This window comes from Mizuhopecten yessoensis, unplaced genomic scaffold, assembly GCF_002113885.1.
Source record: "Mizuhopecten yessoensis strain PY_sf001 unplaced genomic scaffold, ASM211388v2 scaffold401, whole genome shotgun sequence".
NCBI classification, from domain to species: Eukaryota; Metazoa; Mollusca; class Bivalvia; order Pectinida; family Pectinidae; genus Mizuhopecten; species Mizuhopecten yessoensis.
In genome coordinates, this window is record NW_018403528.1 from 698,974 (window position 1) to 726,538 (window position 27,565).

The 27,565-nt window shown below is 36.2% G+C and overlaps 1 protein-coding gene across 1 annotated transcript in view; it reads right to left on the reverse strand.

Annotated features, from left to right (window-relative positions):
• LOC110447918 (calmodulin-like) overlaps positions 1-26,752 on the reverse strand; it is a 45,640-nt gene extending 18,888 nt beyond the window's left edge. The window contains exons 1-2 of the mRNA XM_021493910.1: positions 26,594-26,752; positions 2,342-2,372 (exon numbers count right to left, since the gene is read on the reverse strand). Coding sequence (XP_021349585.1) covers positions 2,342-2,372; positions 26,594-26,596 — 34 coding nt within the window. The 5' untranslated portion in view covers positions 26,597-26,752. The remainder of the gene's footprint in view (positions 1-2,341; positions 2,373-26,593) is intronic.
• Between the last annotated feature and the right edge of the window lie 813 nt (positions 26,753-27,565).

Below are 27,565 nucleotides of genomic sequence, written 5' to 3' on the forward strand. Positions count from 1 at the left end.
TGAGGTCGATATTGACAGAAACATTGACAGACGATGAAACCCACCGTTCAGGTACTCCAATATGACATACATCATTTAATGCTCATAGGAATCCCCACACAACTACTAAAATGATTAAAAACTGTAAATATCCAACGTTTTTATCGGCATGATAATAGCTTCAATGAATAATTTCTGATAAGAAACCAATCACTTTTGAAAAAATAATACAAATGAAATAAAAAAAACCCCAACAAAAACAGCGTTTCTTAAAGTAAAAAACGGTCAGATTCGGATTCCAACCCTGGAAAACTGATTGCTATGTGATCGCTCCAACCAATTGTTCTAAACCTGATCAGCTATAGATCCGTCGTCCCGTCCGGCTATAGTTATATGCATAACGAAACTAGAGGGAGGTTGCCGTAAACATGACATCACTATAGTGGGATGTTATAGCGTGTAGTGGGACAGGGATCCTTAATAAAAGGTCTTTCCACAACCTGAACAATGGACATCTGTTTCTGTCATGTAAATGTTTTATATTGATGCAACCTAATCTTTAAGTCACACAAAGAAAATCCCATAAACTAATTGGTCATTGGGGAGGCATTTACCGCTTAATTCTTTGGTTACGTCATCTGCTTCATTAAGACACGACCGATCTTGCCCTATCTAATTGATTGCCGGAGGTCACTATAAATAATAAATAGTTTTAGCTGTTCTTGGAATTTCCCTGGACGATGGCCTCCATCGCGAACGTAGTGCTATACCATCAATAAAGCGTGCGACCATTCGCAGTATTGGCATCGTATATGACGTAATATATTAAAAGAATCCAGTGACGTCATGAAAATGCACCAATTAACCTGGCCTTGCAATGTGGCATTAATTCATTATAACGTGGTTGGTGTGCAGAACATGTGCACGCGCTATCTGGCAACTAAGATACAGTCTAATACTGTCTTCGTTCCTCGCGTGGTAGAAATGTGATTCCAGAATCATGTTCGTCACAAAATCAATGGAGTACCATCCTTTTAATCATAGTTAAACTTCTATTAGTTCAAGTTAAATGTGTCAGAGCCCTGTGCAACGAACGGATTAGTCACCCGACATGACAATTTAATGACTGAAACAAGGCCAGTCATTAAGAAACGCTCAGCTATAAACATCTGTTTGCGGCGAAGCTCCAACTCCCGATGAATTTGAATGTCCTTATCTACATATAGAAATTGCCTTTTTGTGTGACATTGTTTTCGGCGTGATCCCTGTAAGTATAGGATGGGTGTCTTTGATTGTGGATTTCTGATGTCATATCATTGTTACGTGATACGTCACAATGTGTGTTATTGCACAAGCTATACATTCAAGTAGTTCAAAGATATACTTCCTGACATTGCAAAATGAAGCTTGAAAATGAATCCTTAAGCGTATTGAGAGGATATTTGATGGTTTCCCGTTAAATACGATATATATTTCACTAGTTTATGGCCGAATGTCAATATTTCGTACTCGTGAAAATATTGCTATGATTTGCCATACGGGTGAAACATAATGGTATTTGACGGGAAAACCATTAAATTTTCAATTTTAAAGTAACACGACGCAAATATCGATGCAATATAACCGCGTGGAAGTTTGTAGCTTGTTTTAAATTTGACACCAGGTTCTAATGACGTCACGCTTGACAACAATGCAGAGCGTCATTGTTAACTAAAACAAAGTCTTTCGTTTGCTGCTGTTATCTGGTAAGATTTCCAAACAAACGTGATATCAATTGTGTATCTATTTAAATACCATACTGTGTGTTGCAAAAGTGTACCAAAGCAACCACTCATTCTGCCGTCGCTTCATCTGAACTTGAAACTGAAAATCGACGCGGTGAATAAAAAGTGCCATTCAGACAGGACAACACTAAAGTTTTATCTTCACATGTGAAGGGATAACTTGTCCTTTATTACTGCAGTGAAGATATCAGTTATTATAAAATCGATAATTAATGTTATAAAATGTCCATTTCTCTCGTCATATGGTCTTCCTTTCATTTAAACTAAATGTTTTCTCTACGATTTTGAGAGACGAATGTCTTTGGTTTATGTGTAAGGAACAGGGCCTGCAGGTCGTCAGTAACCAATTATCAGTGTTTTATTTATATACAATCGTTAATACAAACACTGTATATCAAATATAAATATATAACTATATCGGAAGTACGATGAATGCCTACTTGTGAATTGCTCATTTACGGTCTAAGATATAACAATAGATATGGAGTTTTACAATTTGAGGAAAGGATATGTCAAACGAATACTTCACTGTACACTAAATAGTATATCAAATAAACATAAACTCGTGTAAGTCTTACCTTCACGCTTTTCTTTTGTTAGTGCGTCTGCCTGCAAAATGAATAAAACGAAAACATTAATTTCATAATGTATAATTGATATTAATATCACGTTTTCAGAAGATTTGTTCAATGATAAAAAAATCGATGAATATTAACTTAACTCTAGATGTCCTGTAAAGAAGAAAGAATTTCTTGGAGCGTTAAAATGTCGTACAAACAATTCATCCCGTGACGGTTTTTAATGGACTAATGTATTCTAAACTAAAATAAGCAACAAAGGTGTAACATATATCAACATGATCTATAGATTTTAGTAGAGTTTCTGAATTATAATATAGAATGTTATCGGCTCAGTGCCGGTCCTTGGTGCAGTCGTTTCTACATTTTCAGATACTCTAGCTATTTTCAGATATGTTCTACTTTTGTCCTGCACTTTTGAAACTACAGCTTTACGACCTCCAGTGTGTATGATGAAGTTGCATTATTATTATGATCAAACATGAATGTATGGCGTACTAATTATTTCTACTTATGATTTTTGTTGAATATTTATTCAGTTTAAGTATTTAAATGTTATTATTGTTAGAAAAACTGCCGGAAATTACTAAAGTGCATTGTGCTATTCGCAGTTTTAATGATTTTTTTTTTTTGAATGATGGAGCTACCCGTTATCGAGTTCAATTTAAAAACGCGTTATTAAAACTACTGGTACCAATACAAGCTAAGTTAATAATAGTCCTGCAACATTCATCTTTATTTTGTACCATGAGCACAAAACCAGAATGTGTCTTAGTGAGATATAAATCATAATTACGCTGGTCTGAAATACCATGTTTGTTATTTATATACCCCCGTGAAGTAGTGCAATCCAATGTATGTGTTTAAGAAGGGTATAGGAACCGAGATAGCAATGGTTAAATGGATAAATGATGCATATTAGGATGTGCTCAGAAGTAGATATCACACGTTCGATTCATCATCCATTGACAGAAACCCAATACCAATGTACCAGGCCAGGATTTGCAATCGAGTACTCCACCGAAATGATATATCATTATTCTGGTAACTAGTGATTTGGAATAACAATTTATCAAGGATTTTAAGCAATCTCCACAAGATGCCATGGCGTTTAAACATTTAACTAAATCGATTCTTCCTAGCGAATTGGAAGTATGGATGAGTAGCGAGATTTTGTAAAATACTTTTGTATACGTGTTACAAAATACTTTCTTAAGAAGCCCCGTACCAAATGTTACAAAATACTTTCTTAAGGATCCCCGTACCACATGTTACAAAATACTTTCTTAAGGATCCCCGTACCACATGTTACAAAATATTTTCTTAAGTAGCCCCGTACCACGTGTTACAAAATACTTTCTTAAGAAGCCCCGTACCACATGTTACAAAATATTTTCTTAAGAAGCCCCGTACCACGTGTTACAAAATACTTTCTTCAGAAGCCCCGTACCACTGCCAGAAACTATAACTATACATTGAAAACTGTTTTTGTTTTTATTTCCGGCATGCGTTAAACATTGTTAAAATATTTCTAAAAAGAAAACCATTTAAATGTTATTTCAGAATTCTATTTAAAACGATGAATAGAATAATTCAGTGTGCATCATAATTCACTTTGGATCTGTTGTCATTGAACCCAGCCTTTCAAGAGTTTTTTTACCATCACAAGTAGGCCCGGCTTGGTTCCTGACAATGAATCAATTAATTGTGTTTAAACGCTGTTCAATAAATAAACTCTGTTTAGTTTTACAAATGGGACCCAGAAGATTTTCCCATAGAAATAAAACGACACTTAGGTACAATAAAACCTACTCTAATGAGTATTTACTTAATCCCCGATCCTAGAACAAATAGGACGGGTTAGGCAACACCAGTGCGTTCCAATAGCTATGCACGGGAGACCAATTTACATCTGCCACAAACCTGCCTAGTAGTGCAAGGATATGTGATGCGTATGAGAATGTAGTCCCTCTTTTCACGCAATTGAGTCCCCTCTTGTATGATTACCAGATAATATTCAGCTAAACAAGCTCTGCGAAGAAGCATTATATCATAGTGGACTCATTATTTCTCTGTTCAAATATCGTGCATTTTAATCAATTCTATATATTCTTATTCTAACACATTTCATGCCTTTAAGAAGAATGAAAATACAAAACTTATTGTTTTGAAAATAGAACCTGTTTGAATGGGACAGATTCTGGATTCGACCGAACTTCACTTGGTGTTGATGATACAGCTATGGCATGGATGGTATTCCCCAAAGCCAAAAACTGATAGGTTTGAATCGGGGCCTCGTTGATATTGTAATAAAACTGTATACTATGCCATACCTTCTAAGAATAAGAATCTTAAAGAATTCACTACAGTGTCAATCTAAAAGAGCGAAACGAAACCTCAAAATCCGTTAAAAACGAAAAAGAAGGATCAAACTACATAAAAACAGGCACTAAGAAAACACCAAGACACCAAGACACCAAGAAGTAAGCGGTTCCTGCACCCCATTATAAATTCCAGTGTTCTTTTACAAAATAGGAAGCTCAATTGCCACATTCATTTCATTAAAAAATATTGTGAACCTTGTTTTTTTTTTAATCGATAAATGTTTATATTCATTTGAACAAATTTCATTAAAATTCGCCAATTATTTTCGTGATGTGTAGGTTAAATATAGGATTTAACGTATCATCAATTGTTCACTAGTTAAATGTACACCAGGTCGATTGTATTTTGTTGATTCATTAAAGAGTCGATTGTAGCTTAATAATCACATGTCCTTGCCAAGATAGCGAAGACGCAACTAAATTGATGCTCCTTTTGTCCATACCAAAACACATTGTAATGGGAAAAGAGGATTCTTAATATATTTCCATTTCGTTAAATGTTGAGCGCAACTACATGTAGCACACGCAAAATTGTTTCTGTCCTTTTTTTCAAAAATCTGCTTTTCCACTCATGCGATATTCTACATTTCTACAAACTTGCCAAAAACATTCCTATTAAATATTTAACACATTTAAAATGTCGGTCATTAACCATGATTAAAATGGCTGACTCATACAATTAATGTACGTAACGCATGACGTCTGATGGAACTTTCATAGTAGAAAAAAGATTTAAAGAAATTGAAATATTCCGAAAAGCATAATGAGAAGATGTTTGTGAAAGTGACAAAAATATGAATCAAACTATTTCTCGATTTTAGTTTCAAATCACGAATTAAGGTTTGCACTTCAGGAACATTCATTGCGATGCCACCATACAGAAGCCAATATTTTTAATATGTTCGTTCAGTGACAAATAATAATAACTACACAATTAAAAAAATAATATCAATTGAATTTTTATAGAAACCACAACATTGTTCGTTTTTGTTCACCGCCGAATATAGTGGCTTAGCAGCTTTGTGAAGGACAAATTGTAATCGGATGGTTTAATTTACTAGTCATTGTTTCTTTTATATCTGATGAAATGTCGTCAAAATAGAAAAAAAAGAAACCGAAAACAGTAAATATACAAACAAACAATCAAACAAACAATTGAAACAACAAATCACACAACTAAAATTAAACAAAAAAACAACTAACAGGAAAATAACAATTTAAAAAAAAGATAATACCGAAAAAAATAATTTAGTAAAGTAGTTACGAGAAGAAAACTCCTACCGCAGCGACACGAATTCAAAAGAAAATATATCATGAATCTCTTCTGACTCTAGAGGGGAAGCATGGCACTACGGAATAATAAGTGTTGCAAGCAGCACATATGGTACCCGTCTTTTGATACGTGTCCAATCCAACATAGTGCTAGGCACAGCGAACAAGTCTGCTTTGAAATCAAGTTGAGGAAACTAGTTTTGGTTTTATAGGTTACCGTCCTATCAACAGCTAAGGTCATTCAAGGACATGCCTCTGTGGTTGACATGTATGCGTGCATGTGTGTATGTGTGTTGCAGATTATATGTTTGTGCAATGATGCCGACTTTATGGTGCTACCTTACAGAAATGCCAAAGACACCCAGAATTTGATTCCACCCAGTCACATTACACTGACAACAGGTTTACAAGTTGTTGCCTTTATCCGAAATCCTAAATAGTAATCCAGGAATAACTACACTCATTTTTTAGGACTTCTGTATAGTCAGAACTCATTGCCTTCCTAACTTTTGCGATCGTTCAACACCGAAGTCAAAATTGCAGTAGTGCCACGGAAGGCACTAGAAAACAAAAAGATTGTAAGGAAGCTAATAGAAACACATGTATGGAGATCCAAATGTTGCAATTGGTGCAGCAGATTTATTTTGTTCACTTTGTGTCACCAAGTAAAAAATACAAAAGCAAGTCCCCAATGATAACTAGTATCAATTAATAATTTACAGAACGTCACGTTATGTTTATAATCAACATGCACAGGCCGCCACCTTCATATTTACTCAGGTCAATGTCAATTTGTGAACTTGACAATTTCTGTCGGCAGTCATCGTGATAATGAAAGTCAATAGTAGTGTGATACCTAAACCGGCCAACAAGACACGTACATGTACATATCAAAGTGAACGAATTGGTTAATTTAAGGAGCCCTTGATTCAGATCGTTAAATTTATTTTTCAATAAATGCTTTAAAACGGTAAAAATTGTTGTGTATGTGTCCTGACTATCATTTTGAATCCTTAAACATGTATTTTAGTGATGAATAATACATTTTTGCGTTATTATGTTGCTTATGATGAGTTATTGAAGGTTAAGATAACCATTGCACCAGTTATAGTTGCGGATTTCCATTTGGAGCTGTTTTTCTCGCCTGGAACACTCTCCTGCATAAAAGGAGATTTTTTTCTGTATTAGTGGCAGGAAAACTCTATTGATAATGATAAGAAATAGTTTTAGGTTAAATTTTTCCCGCGATATATAGTTGCGTAAAGGCAAACCGGTATCACCTTTCATGCTAATTCTGCAGCTTTAACGCAAGCGTAAACAGATTGTGTTGTGGTTGTTTATATTGATTGTACACTTTAAGGCAAGGTTAATAATATGATCTATACCACACAACCAAATAATGTGATGCAGATTAACTTTTATTTCGTTTGAACGGGCAATTGATGCATATAAAAACGCATATTGCATTGCTTAACGATTCAATGATCTCTGTGTCATTGCAGACAAAACACTATAGAGTACCACTCTAGATTTTCATATATACAGAGTAACCTCCGAAGAATATTTCGTTTTGGATATGACTGTAGCGCAACTGTTGTTTTTTTGTTTCATGAATGGTACGGTTTTCTTTTGATAAATAATTTGTTAAAGTTTTAGTCAATTCCACAGAAAGCCTTTCAAAGCTAAGTTATAATATTTGATAGCGGCACGGAAATCCTAAACCAGGCTTTGAATAATTGGCCCGGAATTTGTAATTTAAAATTGATATACGTCTCATTTATTTACTGTGCGTTTTAACAAAATAAATTGAACTGCATGTATAACGATGTAGCTGGTACACTCCATTTGTTGGCGATGGGATCAGTCGAAAGTCAGGTTTCTAACAAAAACATCGCCATAACTGCAGATACTGAAGAAATATAATCCCTCACTTGTGTTGGAATTGAAATGCTGAGCGACTGACAAGAAAGTGAAAATTGTCATACCCTTTCAGACAGGCAGATGTTTGAACGTGCAAAACATAAAGATAAAAAACAGAAACCTGTGGTTTTGATACGCGCTCTTGCAACATATCGTTTTGATGCTGTCCAATCAATAACAGATGCAGAACCAGTACTAAGGAGTTTGCAGTGGAAAACCGCGCAATGGAACAACGCCAATTTTCAGTGGCTTTTGACGTAAAATGATTCCCCCCTGTAAATGTGACAAGAAACACTTTACAACTTACACAAATCTATACGGCTTGTCATGATCGTCGTGGAAATCAGACGCTATGCTGACATGTTTCAACATAGCCGATCCTGAAAGCATTAGATATGTTGAAATGTAGATAACTCAAACATCCCAAACATGACGTTGACATATATGTTATTTAGAAAAAAATATGTTTCCAAATATTTCATAATCGACTGTTGTTCTTAATGATATTTTACATTCTTGATAAATGAATGAAAAGAATGAAGAAGGGAAATCTGTTAATGAAGTGTAGTCTTTTCTGGAGCTGGTTCCGGACTTCCCTGACTAATATATCATCACAACATCTTCTAGTCTAGTGATGTACAAGCTGTGCCGGTAAAGTCGATAAAATATCTACTGTCTTGTGAAATAACCACCAGTTGCTTTACTCTGGATGTTTTTTTACATGATTTTCATTGACACAAAAGAGAATTGTCCCCTTCTACACCATTTTCAAAACTTTTTTTCACATAAAACATAATATGTTACTTATCTTTAAAGGAATTCCCAATGATCACCCTTATATTTCCTTTTCAAATATCAGGAAGTTTACGTATGATCCGCCTAACACAAATTACAACTATAATATGTAAGGTAACATACAGCCTTAACTATAACACAAATCACAGGTATCATGTATAAGGTAGCACAGTATATAAAATAAAGATGAAGCATCCAATTTCTCTTCGATTTCCTCAATTGTGTAGAGTTTCAAACTTTCAACAAGATTTTAGTAGAGTAAATAACTCGTGCAATAAAAGAACATACGCATTATCAACAATCGTATATGGGTCATCGGCAGCCTGCATACTAGACTATTATATTAGTAGCACCAGAGCTACTTTTCAAAGACAATTAAGTTAGAATCGCATCACCGGAAGTAACGATAAATGGGGACAATGGTGGGATTGCTTTATACAGTTTAAAACTGGCAATTTGCAACGTAGGAATTTACGGGAACATTGCAGGTGATTAAAAATGTAAAATGTTTGACAGTATCTTCGCTTTCCTTGACATTTTGCCAATTAACCAGTGATAGTCTCATGCAATCATGATATATTTGCATACAGTGGGATTTTAGAGAGAGCTGTTTAGGCGTTCAGTGGGACTGTTGCCATACCAATATGAACGATTGCCAGGGAGAAATGTTCAGCCTGTCTCGTATATATCACATTAACTATAATTGTGTGTAGCCCCTTATGATCTCCATTGATTGTTTCCATCCATGATGCAGTAACCTTTATACCCCGAAAACCGTATCTCTCTATCGTGTGAAGACCCGTGAAATCTGGAATAGTGGAAGGCAATTCCTTTAAGATAAAAGGACTTTGTACAATGATTATTGCCTGTTAAGTTTGCTGGTGCTTGGTGTGATTGATTGCTACTTTTGATTGTTGAACTGGAAGATGCGACCTTAATTTGTGAGTTTCTAATCTTTGTTATCCGAATATCTATAGAAAAACATTTTACCGTCTAGTGGAATTAGTTTTCTATATTGTGTGACCATTAAAGAGTGTCCGATATAGCCGGAGTGATTTGATTATAATTTCGAAATAAATATTGATAAATGATATGAGCAGACAGCTATTTTGCCTATCACCTGTGTTTACATTCTACATTTATAATTATTAGTGATCTAAGTATCCCTTTACGAACATCGAAGGCATACTACCTAGCTGATCGAAAAGAATAACGACTTAGATTTTTATGATAGTGAACTTTCCTTTTTTGAAAGTAACATCCCTGCTTCCCGAACATACGGTTTTTACGTGTCGCAGTTGCTTCGGTGTTGCCGTTTCTTTGTTCCTATCCGGGTTTGCGCTTAGACTACGTGTCATTGCTTCGATTAGACCAATAATGAGATGACAGTTATCGTCAATGAAGCTAAAGGCGCTTACCCTTCCGGAACACCTGCTCTGACTCTTTTGTTCTTTTACAAGGGAAGCCATGTAAATGCATTGATAATTTGATCGTCTTTAAAAAATGTTATTGCGGAAAAAGTTGTGGGACCCAAAAGCAAACATAATTATGGAATTAACCAAATATGATAAACACAATAAATTATTAGAAAAGAAAAGGAAAATAGAAGTGAAGTTTGCAGAAGTTGACGTCGGTGTATTAGGTGTGCTTACCAATAGTATAGAAAACATCACTAGAGAAAATAACATCGTCGGATTTTGTATTTATCCTATGTTTGTAATACATTCATGCATCAACATCAATTACAGAGGATAAATTGTGTGTAATATGATTTTTCAAAAATATAAAACTACTGCCTAGATTGACTCTCGACTTATATCAGGCCCACAGGTCTTCGGCCCTTATGTCTGATATAGATAGCTCCGGCCTATCTAAGAAATTATATGAAAACGGACAAAAATAGCTGCTGAATTTCTCAACCGCAAAAATGGAATAATTTATCTGCCTCACGGACTGAATGTAAACATTTCTTTTCATGTGTATGGTATGAAAAGACAGATATAGGACCCATTGACTGAATGTCAGGCATTCGTCCTGTGCTAGTAACGGAGATAGAAAATTGAAACCTGACTACATTATGTATGACCGTAGGACTACGCCCGCCGCACCATCGCCGCCGAACCAACAACCCTAGCTTCTATAAAATTAATTATGAAGAATAAAGGCCACGATCTTAAGTAAGCAAGACGCTATAGCTCTGTATTTCCCATTCATTTTTTATCATTTCCAAATCCCTTTTGTCTGAATACTCCTACTATATGGAGAATGTTGGTTGTATCTTCAATGTTTGGTGTGCTTTCCCGGCGTTACTGTACAATTATTTCAATCCTTTGTGTCAAGCACTGCTCAATGGTAGATTTTAACATGGCAGTAACCATTTGATGTCGTGTAGTAAATATGCATGGCGCGGTTTCGAGCTTCTGATTTATGATGCTATGATTTAGGTTATATTTTTCTAAATGATTTGTAATCAAATACTAACGTCACATGGAGTGAATCTGATATTTTTCTGTATGGAATCAGTTTGATAATTCGTTTATTCCTGAGAACAAACGTTTGAAACATAAGTCATAATTTATCAGAGATTCAATCGCAACATTTAAAAACAACCCAATGACCAATCGGAAAGCGTGAGGGTTGAGAAAGAGTGTTTTAATGTTTTTTTTGATTGATTGCTATTCAAATAATATGCGTAATGGATCAGGTTTTGCAGTAAACATCACTAATTTAAATATAACATAGTTATGCGACAGGTTGATGTTAATGTTGACGGCATTAACACTGATATATAAATACAGAAGACTGATTTATATGTATATCGATACATCATGGCCGATATGTATCGGTACATGCTTACCAATATAGGTCGATACTATAATACCGATACATATCGATACATGCTAACCAATATAGGTCGATACTATAATACCGATACTTATCGGTACATGCACTCATAATACCGGTACAATTTGATAATTTATTTTCCGATTATAATATAATATCGGTACTATAATTATCGATATTCAAATCATTTTTATATGTATGCTCACTACTGTTGCAAAAGAGGCATTTTGAGATGTTAATATCCGACCATCTATCCCAAAGTTTAGGTGCTCGATGATGATTGGAGCTATTATGACGGGTACCGCTGGTGGTGGAGGAAACGATTACTCCTCCTGAGAACCAGGCTTGGTTTTATAATGCGTTTCCTTTTATTTTAAAATCTATGCGGTTCCGTCAGTCTTTTCGTTTTTGCGATATGATACAACGTAATTCACTGATGTCTGTTCATTAGCGATGACTATAATTTCCAGAATTGCATATTTATATTGATGAGTTTATGTTTTGGAAGCCTTTAGACAAAGGGCCCTGGAATAGCATTTACTATTTAAGATGCTGACCAAAAATTATCACGCTTTTTTTCAGAAAATAGTTCAGCTCTCGTCAGCTGTATGCAAACATACCGTGGTTATTTGACATAGAGATCCTTTTTTAGTAACAAACGTTCATGCTTACTGCTATTTTCAAAGTTAATATATATAATTTTTTTAACGCTCGCTACATAATTCAGAATGTACTGTCTGTAAGGTATGCGTCTCTATGGAGTGTGCCACCTAAGCTCGTTTCATTTGTATATGTAACACCTTATTCAAAACAAGATGTGATAGAATCAGAATTTATAATTTACCAATTTGTAGTAGCCTGCCTTTGGGAGAAGTGGTAAGTGCTGGATGATATCTTATCACACTTTACTGAGGGGAGAGGGGGACCGGTGGTGAACAGTTTGGCACCGCACTCTATAAACCCCGCAACGGTGATTGGCCAAAGAGCCACTAGATTAAGCGGTCTGCGGCAAAGTAAATTGATTTTTATTTAGGTCGTTCACGTGCACGCTTTAGATAGCTGTATACTGCACTAATACAGAATAGGAGCTGTTATGATAGTTATAAATACATGTTAGCACATTCCGGTTCTGTCCGAGTATATCACACTTACGGGGGAATGGAAATGTTTGTTAGGTTTGTTGACTGGTGAATGAATCCGTTCCCCTGAGTTTTGATGCCTCCATAACAAAGGCAGGCACACGATTCTGCCCGCTTTGATAGATATACTTCAAAGCGTTTGACTGTAATGACTGAGGTCTCAATTAGGTTTGGTTCGGTTATCTCGGTTATTAGGTCAGTGTCAGAGCTGTCCTAATTTGTTATGTAAAGTCTTTAAATATTTATGTCCAAATTATTCATCCTTTTTTATCGACAATACCACTGGATCAGGGAAAGTAGGTCGAAATTTCAAAAGTATATGAAAAAAATAATTCTAAAATTAATAAATAAATAAATAGAATACCAAAGCGTAAACAAAACTGTAATCCGGATGCCAAAATCGTTGAAAAAGGCCAAAACATGAACAAAATAAGATTCACAAAGGGACTCTAAACAAAGTGGAAAAGAAAAAAGACCAGGTGATCCAGAAGTGTAAGCGTTTTCTGCTTTATTGAATTTATCCGCCATGGAAATGTAAATTAAATCCAAGTATTGCCACGTCCTTACAGAGAGAACCGAGTTAAAGACATAGAAACCACAGAGCACTCTCATGAGCATAATTGTATTGACATGCGCTGACAGCATATTTCCAAATGCGATCATTATGGCGCCCATAAAACATGTCCCAAGGTTTTATAAATGCTTATCTCTCCAATTTCTGTGTTGTAAATTTGTCCGCCAGCATTTAACATATGCTGTGGTAATCTTGATATGTGGGGCGAGCCTGTTAATGTCGTATCAACTGCGACATGTAAATACCGTATTATTAGGAAGTAGGGATAGGGCTATCAAGAAGAGAAACATCGAAATGTTGACGCTTATCACACAGTAAGATAGTAAGCAACGCCCCTTTATCGTATTAAAATTCGTCTATGTGAATTAATACATGGTTGACACATATGTTGAAACCTTTATCAATATTTTCATGGATAAAAAAACATTTTGGTTTTGCACTATTAATCAAAGTTATTAAAAAATGAAGATGAAAATCAAGATAATTTTCTCATCCCATGATTTACTACTCAAAGTCATTATCCACTATGCTGTGACTAAAACCGCAACAATAAATTCCTAGGGCCCCACTCCCTGCTAAAACATGTAACATTTGATGGCACCAATATCGGAACTAAATGGTGCAACTGATTTGTGAAGAGAAGCTCGTTTCCATTTTTTCAAGCTTCTCATTAGAATTTGACCAGATTTTGTTATGGAAATAAGCTAATGCTGAATTAGAGTTCCTTTCTCGTGTCGTCTTGGTGTTGGCCGAAAACATTCGATTTCAGTGCAGGTAAGTAAGGGCTCGCTTCGGCGGTATCAAATGGAAAGCACGACGTCAACGTGCGTGATGATTTCCCGCGAGATTGTTTGAGATGTTACCGTAGCATAGAGCGTGCCATACACACAGATCGATCAGGTCCTCAGAACGTTTGTATAGCATTCTCAAATAGTGTATGAATAATGAATGAGAGCAAAGTGAATATCTTCCTGGTCTGTGACTACATCAACCATGAAGGATTGAAGGAACCATGAACACACACAGTAAGAATCAATTAAAACAAATGGTAATATGTCTATGTCAATAAATCGCCTTTTTACGGATTTGTTTCTCTGGTATATCATTGATCCGTAAAATCAATCTTTTCTTCAAAGACAAATCGCATTTCACTAAGTTGACATTTCGCGTTAAATAAATAAATCCATTTGCGTTTTTATTTGGTAAAAAAGTTGCATGAAGGATTAGTTTCGATTTCCAAAATCTACCAGTGTGACAAAAATTGGAAACACATAAATTTGATATTGCTCATGTTGGCACGGCTTAGTAGTAAGCCCGGTACATAACAAGTTATTTAAATTATTGATTAAAACAAGGATGTTGCCATTCGTCATTGATTACCGGAAGAAGATCAATTGCATATTTGCCTAGTAGGTCACACAGTGTATCAGTCAGAATCCGACTCCATTTTATTTGTGAATATCGAATATTTTAACACGTGTTTTCTTATATTAAAAAATTATTTTAATCTGAATATTTTATGACTTTCAATCAATTTGAAAGACAGTTTAAACCAAGTTGGCTATACAACTCTAATCAAACACATGCTGGGGGCTTTTATGCATGATTGAAATGCTTTCATGTAACACTCAGGCTACTATTACAGATCCTGAAGGGATGTCCTTGAAATGATTGGGGAAGCGTAGTGTTTTAATGACAAATAATGTCGCACGATTTAAAATAAGTCTGCTCGGTAAGAAGAAGCAATTATATAAACGCCGAGGTCAATGGTTGGGCGGTCGTTTCCCGTCTGGGGTTCATAGAAAAAACTGCTTAAAGAAATGCAACAAAACTGGATTCGAAATAATCTTGACCGACCTTTTTGAAGAAAAATCTTTCTAAAAAAGGAATTCTTTGACTGCATGTGTAAGCAATCTGCGGTAAAACTCGCCCCGTGTCTGTGTCATATGCCACACGCAACGATGCCATCTAGAATATTACCGAAACTATTCCGACTCCGAGAAAGATTGCCGATATACATAGTTGAGACATATCGAGCGATGACCGGTCCTAGCTATGCGGGTTTTATGTCAAATGTTCAGCTAAGCAACTGACATTTGGACGAGGTTAAAGTACATGGGACGCATACAGTGCTCGCAAGTAGCAATTATGTCAGAGACAACCAAACAACATTATCATGTGCACGTGAAGTTTGTATCAACTCATGTCATGTGCTAAAGCTTACATCATGCGTACTTTGACACGTGCGTGTAAAGGTGACATCGCTCGGGGATGTTCAGACGCGACAAATATCCTGCACCCGTGATAAGTCCACATCTAATTATACTAGATGTGTTTCTACGACAATAGATTTGACAGGAAACGCGGGTATTTAGTACGATGACGGTACACAATATGCTGCGTTGGAATTTAGTACAGCCAGCGTTTCAGTGCACTGGCATTTTGAATATACACATGCCACATGATTATAAGGACTCACACAACTAAATCAGCCAATCAGCAAGTGTTTCATACGTTTGTAGTTCCTATTTGAAATAAGTTCCGGCTAATTACTGGGCCACTGAAGGAGTTTAATAAGGAACTGATGACAGATTTTTAGATAAATGAAATGTTCAAGTATTTAACTTTTGAAAAATATATACTTTGATATATTTCCATGTCTGTGTGCGGATTTGCACAGGGGCAAAATGTCTGGGGGCGTTTCTGTTTTGGGTCACCGGTTTTGCTTGTAAACTTCCGGTTGTCAACTTCTTGGCGCTGTGACACTCCAATATGCCACTAAACCTACCAAAAAAGTCATTTTGTAGCCTTTGCAAGGTATGTATTTATGCATCTAGACAGTTGTCAATAGTTTTGAACTTCAAATATTAAAGTTATTAGCTAAAATATTTGGTATATATATAGTAATGATTTAGTTGTGTGAGTCCTATAAGGCCTTGGTATATATTGCAACAATAGTTGTAACACTCTGACAGTATGGAGTACATTGTGTTGGTACTACGTAAAATCCGAACTTTAGTACAATGACACTTAAGTGTGTACTGTGTCGGTATTTAGTATAACCAGGTTTTTATACTTTATACTGTGTAAGAATTTGTTATAAATAATGCTTTAGTTCATAGGCAGTACAAAGTATATGGTTTTGGTATTAAGTACAGCAAGCACTTAAATACACTGACAGTAGACAGTGTACTGCACCAGCTACTACATATGTAAATGTATACACTATACTGCGATAATATACCTAGCGTTTCAGTATACTTGCAATTAAGCAAACTTCGTTGGTATTTTGTTCAACCATGTGTTAATACACTGACAGTTAATGGTAAACAACGTTGATATTTAAGTATACCAAATGCAAGGCAAAACATGAACAAGGGAACCATTTGTACAGGGAACATTTTAAAGGTAGCAGAAGTAAAACATCAGTGTTCCGGAATAAGACATGTCTTCAGCCTCGTCGATGTCACCTGCTAGGTAAAACGAGCTCAAATCCAAATAGTATCACGTTCTCATGCACATGTGGTGCAAGAAAACGATTAATGAGTGGGAGCAGTTAGTTTGGCTAGGTTTGTTTGGTGGTCTTTCTTCATGCTTTCCAGAACTCTAAGTTTCCTGTTGTAAGGATTCGGATTTAACTTTGATGTGCTGACACTTTTGTTTATTCTTTACACTTCCTGGGGTTTTGCCGAAAAAATCCAAACTGTAACCACGTAACATCAGGCGATGTCATTTCATTATCTTTTCTACTCACAGCGAAATACGTTCATTTTCACGTCGTCTCCTCGAAAAAAGCATCGCTTTTTCGCAGTATATCATTATCAAAGAAGCACCAAATAAGAATATTTACAAGTCTCCCTTTTTCAGCTTAGTAAACTCTGACTGTGTATGTATTAGCGTATACGCAGTGAAAAAAGGCTCGGTGGATTGGTGCTTGTTTCAAATATGACGTTTCAGCGATATAACAGTCCAATGACGTCCATCGCGTCGTTGATACATGGAACATTTAGGGGATCCATTTTGTCTAATTACACAACAAAAAGATGCTGACATCGACCGCGTCACTCCATGAGCAGTGTGGTATTTCTCTTACATGACGATCGTTGTAAAGGAATATAAATGTTCTAGAAAGGGCATCTCACATTACTTAATTAAAAATTTAATTGCCAAGAAAGGAAAAAAAATAGTGTTGTTCACTGTTGATTTTCTAGATTTACTCACATATCGATGTAAATTCACTAGGACTATATTATCTAAGCAACCACGACTACTTGAGTTACCATCGTAGCAACCTGCTTGGATGTAAATATAAGGATTGGCTTTCCTTTTGACGGCGTATACGGTAGTATGGCAACGGACATATTATAAGGTGCATGTTAGCGCTCCATACAGAATATGTTCGTTGCCAACTGCCGTATCTTTTTTCCCAGGTGTTTCCAAAAACCACGAAATATCTGGTTACTGTGTAAGCAACAACGCTTTTAAATTCCATAGCTATCATGATAACATAAAGCAATCTTTGTTAAAGAGACATTAAAACAAAGTCTTTAAGTGGAACAATCTGCTTATATTTGCTTATCTGCTTATGTACAGTTCCTAATGAAGTATGTATATTTACCGTCTTTCTCCTTTCAGGTACTTTCTGTTATCATTCTAGTCAAATAAACACTGGATTCTTGTATATTTGTACCGGCCAATGATCAAAGAGATCAGAGGTTTTTAAAGATACATACTTATGATGCCCACTGTTTTACAACTGCGCATATTGTGTAATGTGATAGCGTAATTTACAATCTCCCTTCAAATATGTGTAAGATGACAACTTGATACGACTTGCAGACTCTAATGTGATTCGATTTGAATTTCGTCCCCGATGACAGAGTATCGGTCTATGATGTCCCATTTATCACTTGATAACTACGCAAAGGATTTACTAGAACTACATGTACCTAACCCTACAGACATTTTGAACGGTCAAGCAATGTATTTCGATTCCCTCATATTATCACCGTTGCAGAGATCGAGGAAGGTGTTGCACTGTAGCAGCATCTGGTATCGCTAACGGCACGGTACATGTAACAATTCCGTCACATTTCAGACATTGTTGATCCAACATTGGCTATACGAGCAAATGAGGAAAGGAAAAGAAGAGTTATTGCTATCATCATATTTTTTAAGACTGTTTTGATAATAGGAATCTTTTATAGCTGTATTTCGAGATAGATTTGATTATGATTATTTCGAGAAAGGTTTGATTATGATTCATTCCACAGTTGTACTTTTAACGTACTGATCAGAAATTCAGCTACGACTAACTTTGACAATGTTTGAAATGTAACAGGTACCTAACCATTAGTAACTGCCACGATACCAGATGCTGCCAATACCTTTCCTGATCTCTGCGATGATGATTATAGCAAAATATTAAGAAGACATTGCTTGACCGTTCCGAATGTCTGTGTGGTTAAATAGTTGTACTGGAGATCTTGTGTAGGGCATTAGGAGTTTATAATCTGTCTTCGGGGACATAAACAATTTAAAATGGACTACATGTGTCTTCTCGTGTTTGTTCTATATTGTCTTCTTACTAATATCTTGAGAGGGATACTTGTTAATTTGTTTTTATTATAAAACACGGACACCAACTGAAAAAACATCGATGTTTTAGACGCAACGTGAAAATGAACGTTCTACTCCGTGGGTAAAAAAGACAAATATCTAAAATATCAGGATGTTATGTGGACACTTCGTGAAGATTTTATGGACAATCCTCAAAAATATGAAAACAATACATTACATCACAAAGACACAAAATCGGAACACTTTTTCTCTCTAAAACACACTATTCTTGCTCTTTTGTTCCTCCAAAGTGAACAGGACAAGGCGTTGAGATTGTTGTATACCCGCCTCCTCGATTTTCCCCCTTACTTTGATGGACACGCCACATCTCGCCCCGTTGAAAGTTCACTAAACAAGGTCGAGCTGTTTCCCTCGACCCTGTCCTTTCCAGCTTTCTGTTTCAACTCCGTCTTCTGCATTATTAATTTGCCCCTGTATTTTATTTTGTGTAGGTCAGATAATTATGATGTGTTCAACGTTTGCATTATCTCTTTTGCAATTTACATTTCCGTGCCTCTCCTCAATATTGAATTGGACAGCTACAGTTTCACATTTTGAATCGATTGACTTCTCCGATGTTGCTTTCCATTTTTCAAAATGCTGCATTCGTCTTTTACATCTCTTTCCCCAATGCTCAGGGTGGCAATAATCCTGCAGAACCACATCGTATTCGGTTCAAGTATCATTAAATATTTCTTGCTAGATTTCCGAAAGCATCCAATACAATGTTGTGTTAGGCATATGACACATCCTTGCGGTTAAATATCGCAATCAGTGAAGACCGTTTAACATACATTGGCTATTGTGTTTCAAGTGCTTTGCAGTTATCAGATTAATGCTCCACGGCGACTGTTCTGACCATAAGTTGTTTTCTGCGCCAGCTTTCAAGCTTGGATGTTGTCCATCCTCTCTTGTCCTCGCTGTGCTTTCAAGGACTCTGCCATTAATCTTTTCTTTATTTGCCTCATAAGGCTAGTTATGGTTGCATTGGTCATGAATGAAAAATCGTGAATACGACTTGTTTCTGTTATTGCTTTCATTTAGGTAGGGACATGGTAACAAAGTTTGCAGCACCAATGCCTTTAACAAACACAACACTCTTATGGATCAAAGAACGATGAATGGTAACATTTCACATATCTGTACCGGGTAAGGGCAATCAGTTTAAGTTTTTGTACTAATACAAATCTGGCACATACTTGTGGTTACTTTGTTCATGCCAAAAACTAACAAAAAAGCAAGGAAAACCGACTGCGGAATCATGATGATGATGACAGTCATCTCCCTTTAAGTATGACATTGACTGTGCTCAACGTTCCGGGCCAAGTGATATATTTACCCATTATAACCATTACAAATCTGTTCACCTAGAGGGTGTTAGGACATCAAGACATCCTACCATCCTTTACCCGTGCAAACAAGAGTGATGGTTACACGTTCGAAAAACTTGCTACACAATTATTATACTTTTTTTTTTTTTTGTAAATCTCATGTCTACCCAGTTTGATTACCAAACAGGTTTAGCAGTACCGTCAGTTATAAAAAGATACATGTTTCTGCATCTCTGGATAAAGAACACTCTCTCCTGGAAACAAACAAGATTTTTTTAAAATTATACCTCCTCGTAATGGATGTACTTGACAAATAGACGATAAAATACACAAAAAGAAGTGAATCATCAATAACACGACACCGCCATGTATTACATCTTCTGGCCTACTTTTACACTTGGTGACTATTGTAATTATTTTTCGTGTGATTTGCTCCAGGAACAATGGGATTTTCGTATATATTTCCATTGTTACAAATGTGATATGATGTAACATCATCGTTAAAGAGAAAGCTTTATGTGGAGGAATTTGTCATCATAAGAAAAAAATACGCGTTATTTCCTTGGATGCTGACACAAAATATTGCTTCACCGCCGTTAAAGAGAAAAACTCCGAAAAACGCTGTTTGTCTTTCTAAAAGAATAAAAGGAATCATTCACCGCATGCTGGCTTTAGATGATGTGTTTGATAGACTTGCCTTATGCCTACGATGCTTATACCGTTTAATATCGCCATTACATTATATTGAACATAGCTCTATGACGTTTTGGATTTGTCAGGTTTGGCAAGGGTGCAATCATAACGTCATACTGGAAATATTTGTATGACGTTTCTCATAAAAACGAATCTACATTTCGATGTTGGTAACGATAGGTTTTGGTGGTGATTGTGCCTAAAATCATTTTCAAATGGAAGCAAAAAAGGCACACATGATTGTATGTTATCATCATAAATAGTCATGTTTCAGAAATAGGTTTGCATCTGGCTCTCTGCAAGCAGTAACTTCCTGGGAATGATATACGTTAACAATATTTTCTCCAGGTTCTTTTTAGGGAATCATAATGTACCCTGAAAATATAAAGTGATAACTTTAATACCATCGGAGGCTTATTTGCTTTAAGATACCATATCCCTCTGTAGGCAAAGCACTAGAGAACTCCACTTCAGCTTTTTGTATACACAGTATCTTCCCTTACTTCCGTTGACCGGGTAGCTCAGTTAATTAGAGCGCCAGTATTATGATACATGTATGAGGTCCTGGGTTCGAATTCATTATGTTTTTACATGAAAAATACTGTTGCTGACTTATTTTTGTTTATTTCATCTTTATCATTTTCTTCACAAAAGTTGCATTTGAATGTCTGAGGAAGAAGATTTCTAAATCTTTAAAGGTTTGATTGATAAAAACGATTTGCAAAGCATATAGAACAAATGGTCGAGCGAATATAGTTTCAGTGATAGGAATGATATTTTAAGACTCATTCATGCTTAGGGGTTTATGATAGGGAAATTCTACGATCTGAAAGGTTTTCAAGTTGCGTGAAACCTGAGCCTTGCCCAATTTGAAAACAGCGATGGCATACAGGAATGATTTCCTCTCATTTCATTTACCAGAATAAGCATAGAAACCATGAAAAAGCATTTTGTTTGGCTACAGTTTGAATATGTTACATTTGATCCCTGAGATTTTGGACAAAACTAAATCAGTCGGCGAGATTAAGCATACCCCTATTCTGAAAACTTTATAAAGAAAAACTGATCCCATCTTTCTTACTTACACTTAAGACAATAGTTCTTAATTTCATCACATCGCCTTTTCACATGACGGTAGCAGACTTTTGCTAAATTTCGCGACGTCACGTCATTCTTGATTCATTGTGACGTCACGCACGTGAAATGGGTTGTAAGATAGATGTTATTTCTTACATTCATTCCTTGCCTTTGACAGTTCCATCATACTGCACAGAAACTGTCTAATTTGGTTTAACACACAAACACTTTTTCTACCTCTTTAAACACTGGTCCTTAATTTATTTAGTCAGTGTATACTTTAGTGTGTTGACGTCAGACGTGTACTGGCATTATCAGCTTCGTGTGTGTCCGAGCGCCCCCTATCAGACATCAAACTGTTACGAAACGACCGACCCACCTAAAGTTAAATTGATGACGATGACCCTAACACGAGACAAGTATTATCACGTGGCCTATACTAAATAACGACTCACCGCACTGCGGGACACACAGACACGACGCAACACAATTAATGGTCAGCACTATCACATTGTCGTCTCGTCCACGCTTGCAATACCGTTTTATATTGATAAATTGTCTATAGATATTTCAGATTACCATATACCTGTACAAACTATGAAGCGTGGAATTAGAATCACTGTGATGCCGTTATATTATGGATTATGTGGTATTTCGGTCGAAAGAGTCACTATTTATCAAGCCTACAAATGATACTCTTTCTACATTTTTTAATCAATCTCGTTAGACATTTTATCGCATGTTTGTTATTGGTGATACGTATCGTTCAACTCTCGTATTTTAAGGGTCTCCAACGCATAGGCTACTTGCAAACAACGATTGTAAACAATAAATCAAATTAGAATGTGTGTCGTGATGTAAGTTGCAAGTGCAGACTTGACATAAACGCCGAAGCATACGTCACCAAATAATGAACGTATGGTAGCAGTGTACAGTAGCGTACGGTGGCCATGGGTGATATTTTCGTACAATGAATTACCCCTGTAATATTACATGTATCAAAAGTAAAAAAAATAAATATCAGCTCTAAAATTGGTATATACATGATGATTAGGACTATGTGGGCTTCACATTTTAAAAAAAGGAGTCGAATTTGGCTTGAGACTACATTCTTGGGCCATTTACTAATCTCAGTCTACACAACAAAAGCTAGCTTTTCATGTAGTCTATTTTTGTACTCAGCACATGTGTAAATATTGTGAAAAATCTAGTTTGACCTAAGCTAAAACGTGAGTATCTGTGACCGAGTAGATGATATATAATTTAAGACAGGTTTTAAGAAAAAAATATACTTGCGTGGGTCAAATTTAGGGTTAAAAATCATGTCTTTTTGCATTATTTGGCGTTTTTGATGTGGTAACCATGGTTTTTACAAGTTCCAAATCTGGAGAAATCACTTTTTGAAAAAAATATTCATTCTTCTAAAAATAACGTATTCAAAATTTAGTTTATACATATATATAAATATGTAGGTGTGTTGTGCAGGATGAATCCGCTATCCATGTTTATCCGAGACATGGTCTTTATTTTTAGGGTCAAGCCATTTCTACTGTACTCTGCTACCTATGTAGAACACATACACGTGACCACAACTAACACTTTGGTAATAGATACAGTATGTCCTATAAGTATATTGCACCATAGAGCTGTTTCGTCTTTCGAGGACTCGACTGTGATTCTATTGGCCGAAAAGATGGATATCCAAACTGGTCTGAAACTACTGTTAGCGGTCACGTTTGCTATCAACGTATGTTAACGTCTTGTTCTGTTATACAATATTATACAATTATGGACTTTTGTGCTGGTGAATATGATGTGATATGAACCTGAAAGAGTGATATTGACTGAGTCGAAGCCGAGGTTAATATCACTCTTTCAGGTTCATTTCACATCATATTTACCAGCACAAAAGCCCATAACTGTTTTATTATATGCTTCAACAATAAAATAAAACGAAACAAAACTAAAGGTTCTGATTTTTGTATGCGAGCCTCCGTGTAAAATTTAGCCAGGTTTGAATACAACGTTTCATCATTGTAGCTTTCGAAGGTATCGTCCAGATTCTTTTTCTTAAGATAAGCACGGAGGGCATGCACTGCGTGTTCAATGGCCTTTTTTTTTTTTTATATTAACAGCATCTTTATCCTCGAATAGTTTTGGTAATTTTCCTAACGGAGGTGAAACGTTCGCCAGCAGCCATCTTCTAATGTCGTCTGACAGATCGCGTTCCGGTCTAACTGCGCATGCGCTACGACAGGTTCCGGGGAATTTCCATGTAGGCTATATTTAGAAATCGATATTCACCGGATAACCAGTCTACATGAGTTTTTGAGGACAGGTCACGTGTATCTGATCCGACCAATGTGATTGCGAGAAATGTTCATGCATATAATAATATACAATTATGGACTTTTGTGCTGGTGAATATGATGTGATATGAACCTGAAAAAGTGATATTGACCAAGGCGAAGCCGAGGTCTATATCACTTTTTCAGGTTCATGTCACATCATATTTACCAGCACAAAAGCCCATAACTGTTTTATTATATGCTCCAACAATGAAATAAATCAAAACAAAACTCAAGGTTCTGATTTTCGAACGCGAGCCTCCGCGTAAAATCTAGCCAGGTTTGAATTCAACAGTTCAGCATTGTAGCTTTCGAAGGCATCGTCTAGGTTCTTTTTCTTAAAATAAGCATGGAGGACATGCACTGCGTGTTCAATGGCCTTTTTATGTTAACAGCATCTTTATCCTCGCATAGTTTTGGTAATTTTCTGATGTAACGGAGAAGAAACGTTCGCCAGCAGCCATCTTCTATTGTCGTCTGACAGATCGCATTCCGGTCTAACTGCGCTTGCGCTACGACAGGTTCCGGGGAATTTCCATATAGGCTATATTTAGAAATCTATATTCACCGGATAACCAGTCTACATGAGTTTTTGAGGACTGGTCACGTGTATCTGATTCGACCAATGTGATTGCGAGAAATGTTCATGTATATAATAAAAACATTGTACGAATAATCACAAAAAACAAGTACCGCAACCCATTCTTATCAAAACTTAAAGCTGTGGTACAGAGTCATGTTAAGTCTACACTCATACGATTTTATTCATATAATTCTTCTTTCTTTGTCATGATATTCTTGGATGAACATTTTGCTTAAAAATGCTTAGAAATAGAGCAGCCATTTTGCAACTGTGTTCATGAAATGCATCGATGTTAGAGCATACATATCAGGTTAATATCAACTTTGGTTAGAGCCCCATATTTTGGTCAAGAAGGCTGCCTCAACATCGTTTTTTGTATTGTTGTCGTCGATCAAGTACGAAAAACAGTTCTTCCGGTGAAAATGTTATGAGGGGCCCTGGGCTTATCGACATAAATGCTCAGCTTACCGTGAAATCAACATGTTATTGGTGTAACCGTATTACACCTCCGGACCTTGTAATATTCACCTTGTTGAGATACAGGACAGGGTCATTGTCCTCCTCACCGGTACTATGTGTGTGTGAGTGTAAGGGAAGGATTCTTACATCGTAAAAAATTAATACTATGGAGACAATATTGCTTTACCGATTTTTTTAAAGTTATTATACCGTTTTGTGCTTTCCCCATCCTATATTAAATAAATAACGAATTTCACCTGACATTATTTCAGCCATCTCACTATTGTACCTTGGACAGTTGTGTACAACCACCAATAGAAAGCTATCCTGGGGAGGGAATGGAGAAAAAAATAACCAATTTCCAAATTATAGTATTCGTAGGAAATTGAGATAGCAATGCCTGTATAGTGAGCTAGTATCGTCGTCAATCGATAAAACACAATTTATATAACATTACCAATTAAAGACAGATATGCCCTCGTGGCTCGTGTTTATCTAAATACAGGGAGACTATCATTTATAACCTTAATGTGTCTTCGGCACCGCAGTTCGTGTAACAGCACTATTACCGTCAGTGGAGCCCAGGCGTGCGCCGGAGGGAAACTAGCTTACTCCAAAAGAAATATTCTACGCTCATCGTGAGAAAGAGACTTACCCAACCAGCGAACGTCTGATATAGGGACATTGGGTTCAAAACACAATATAGATGTCGTGATTGAAGCAATGAAACCCTAGGTAATACTTAATGACAAAAAATGGTCCAGGATTTTTTATGGTATTTAAAATCTATTTTTCCGTGAAAGATAAGCTATTAACAGAAAATCGCAAAAAACTTCAGATTACAAAAAAAAAGAGCTTAAACAAGAACTTCACTTTAATTTACTTCAATAGATGAACATGTAAAGTAATGTAAAATTGAGATACTGAAAAATATTATAATGTACTAGTCAAGCAAGATACAAGTCAGCAGTACAATTCCAAGTGTCGTTATGTGTGTGTCTCTCAATTAAGAACTTGAATAAGAAGAAGAAAAAAAAGTGAAAAAAGGCAAAACCACAACATTTAAACAAACTATATAAAAAAAATTACGTCAAGATCACAAATGGAAATTCAGTTTAAATATTTTGAACAAAATAATAAAACCTCAAATTAAGACAAGCCACAAAAAAAAGCATTGCGGTGATATAAATGTATTACAAAGTCGTTTTGCTTACCATGTTACAGGGTTGGTAGAGAGTGCCGAGTCCTTTACACGCTGGTATATATGGGTTTTCACAAGCGAGCAGCCCAGCACATCGCCGATAACAAACTATGTGTCGCAAACGTAAAAGCCTTCTCCACAAAGCCTCGACACAATTGAATTATTAAAACCTCACCCGGACCTGTGTGCCAAAATTCCGTCACCTGATTGGCTGAGCCGACTGGGAGGTGTGGTATCCTCCTATCATATATGGTAATCACGCGTTCATGTAAGGGAGCGAGGTATCAGGCAGAGCGGTGGACCGATTGCAAACCTTCACGGCACATGTTGATTTGACAACAAATTACAACAGGGAATAGAGGCTTATGAAAAATGTATAACGGTATTGTTCTTCGATGTTGTTAGAGATTAATATAGTATTTCCTTCTATTTTTGGCAAGAACATCGTCTTATAAATGACCTTATTGAACATATTCCTGATACATGTATACTGACCAGTGCCAGCAATGAACTTGTAAGCAGTATCCAAAAGATTGGCTCCAGATATCGTAAAAAGAATTGAATCCTGGTTTAGTGCCTGGCCATTGTCCGGATGTGTTAATGGCAGTTTACTTTAGGGAAATTAAATGGTCTTCCCGGAGTATAATATATGCATAGCATAGCATTAGTCCGGTGGCAGACGAGGAACCGTTGTTTGCACCCATGAGAACGTAATACTAACGGGATGTAAACACACACCCGGGACAGAGTACACATTGGTTTGCGTGCCAATTCCTGTTCCACAGATGGGTGTATTATGGAGCATTTTAAAACAGAACGACATAGCCCGGAGGAAGAAGAACTATCTTTAAAAAAGTAATAAGACTTCGGCCCACTGGCTTTATATAGCGTTCTGTATGTGTGCAGAAACGAAACTCGCTAGCCGAACGCTTAACACGCTTTATTATATTAAGCAAGCTTTTGTCGTACAAATTTAATTATTATC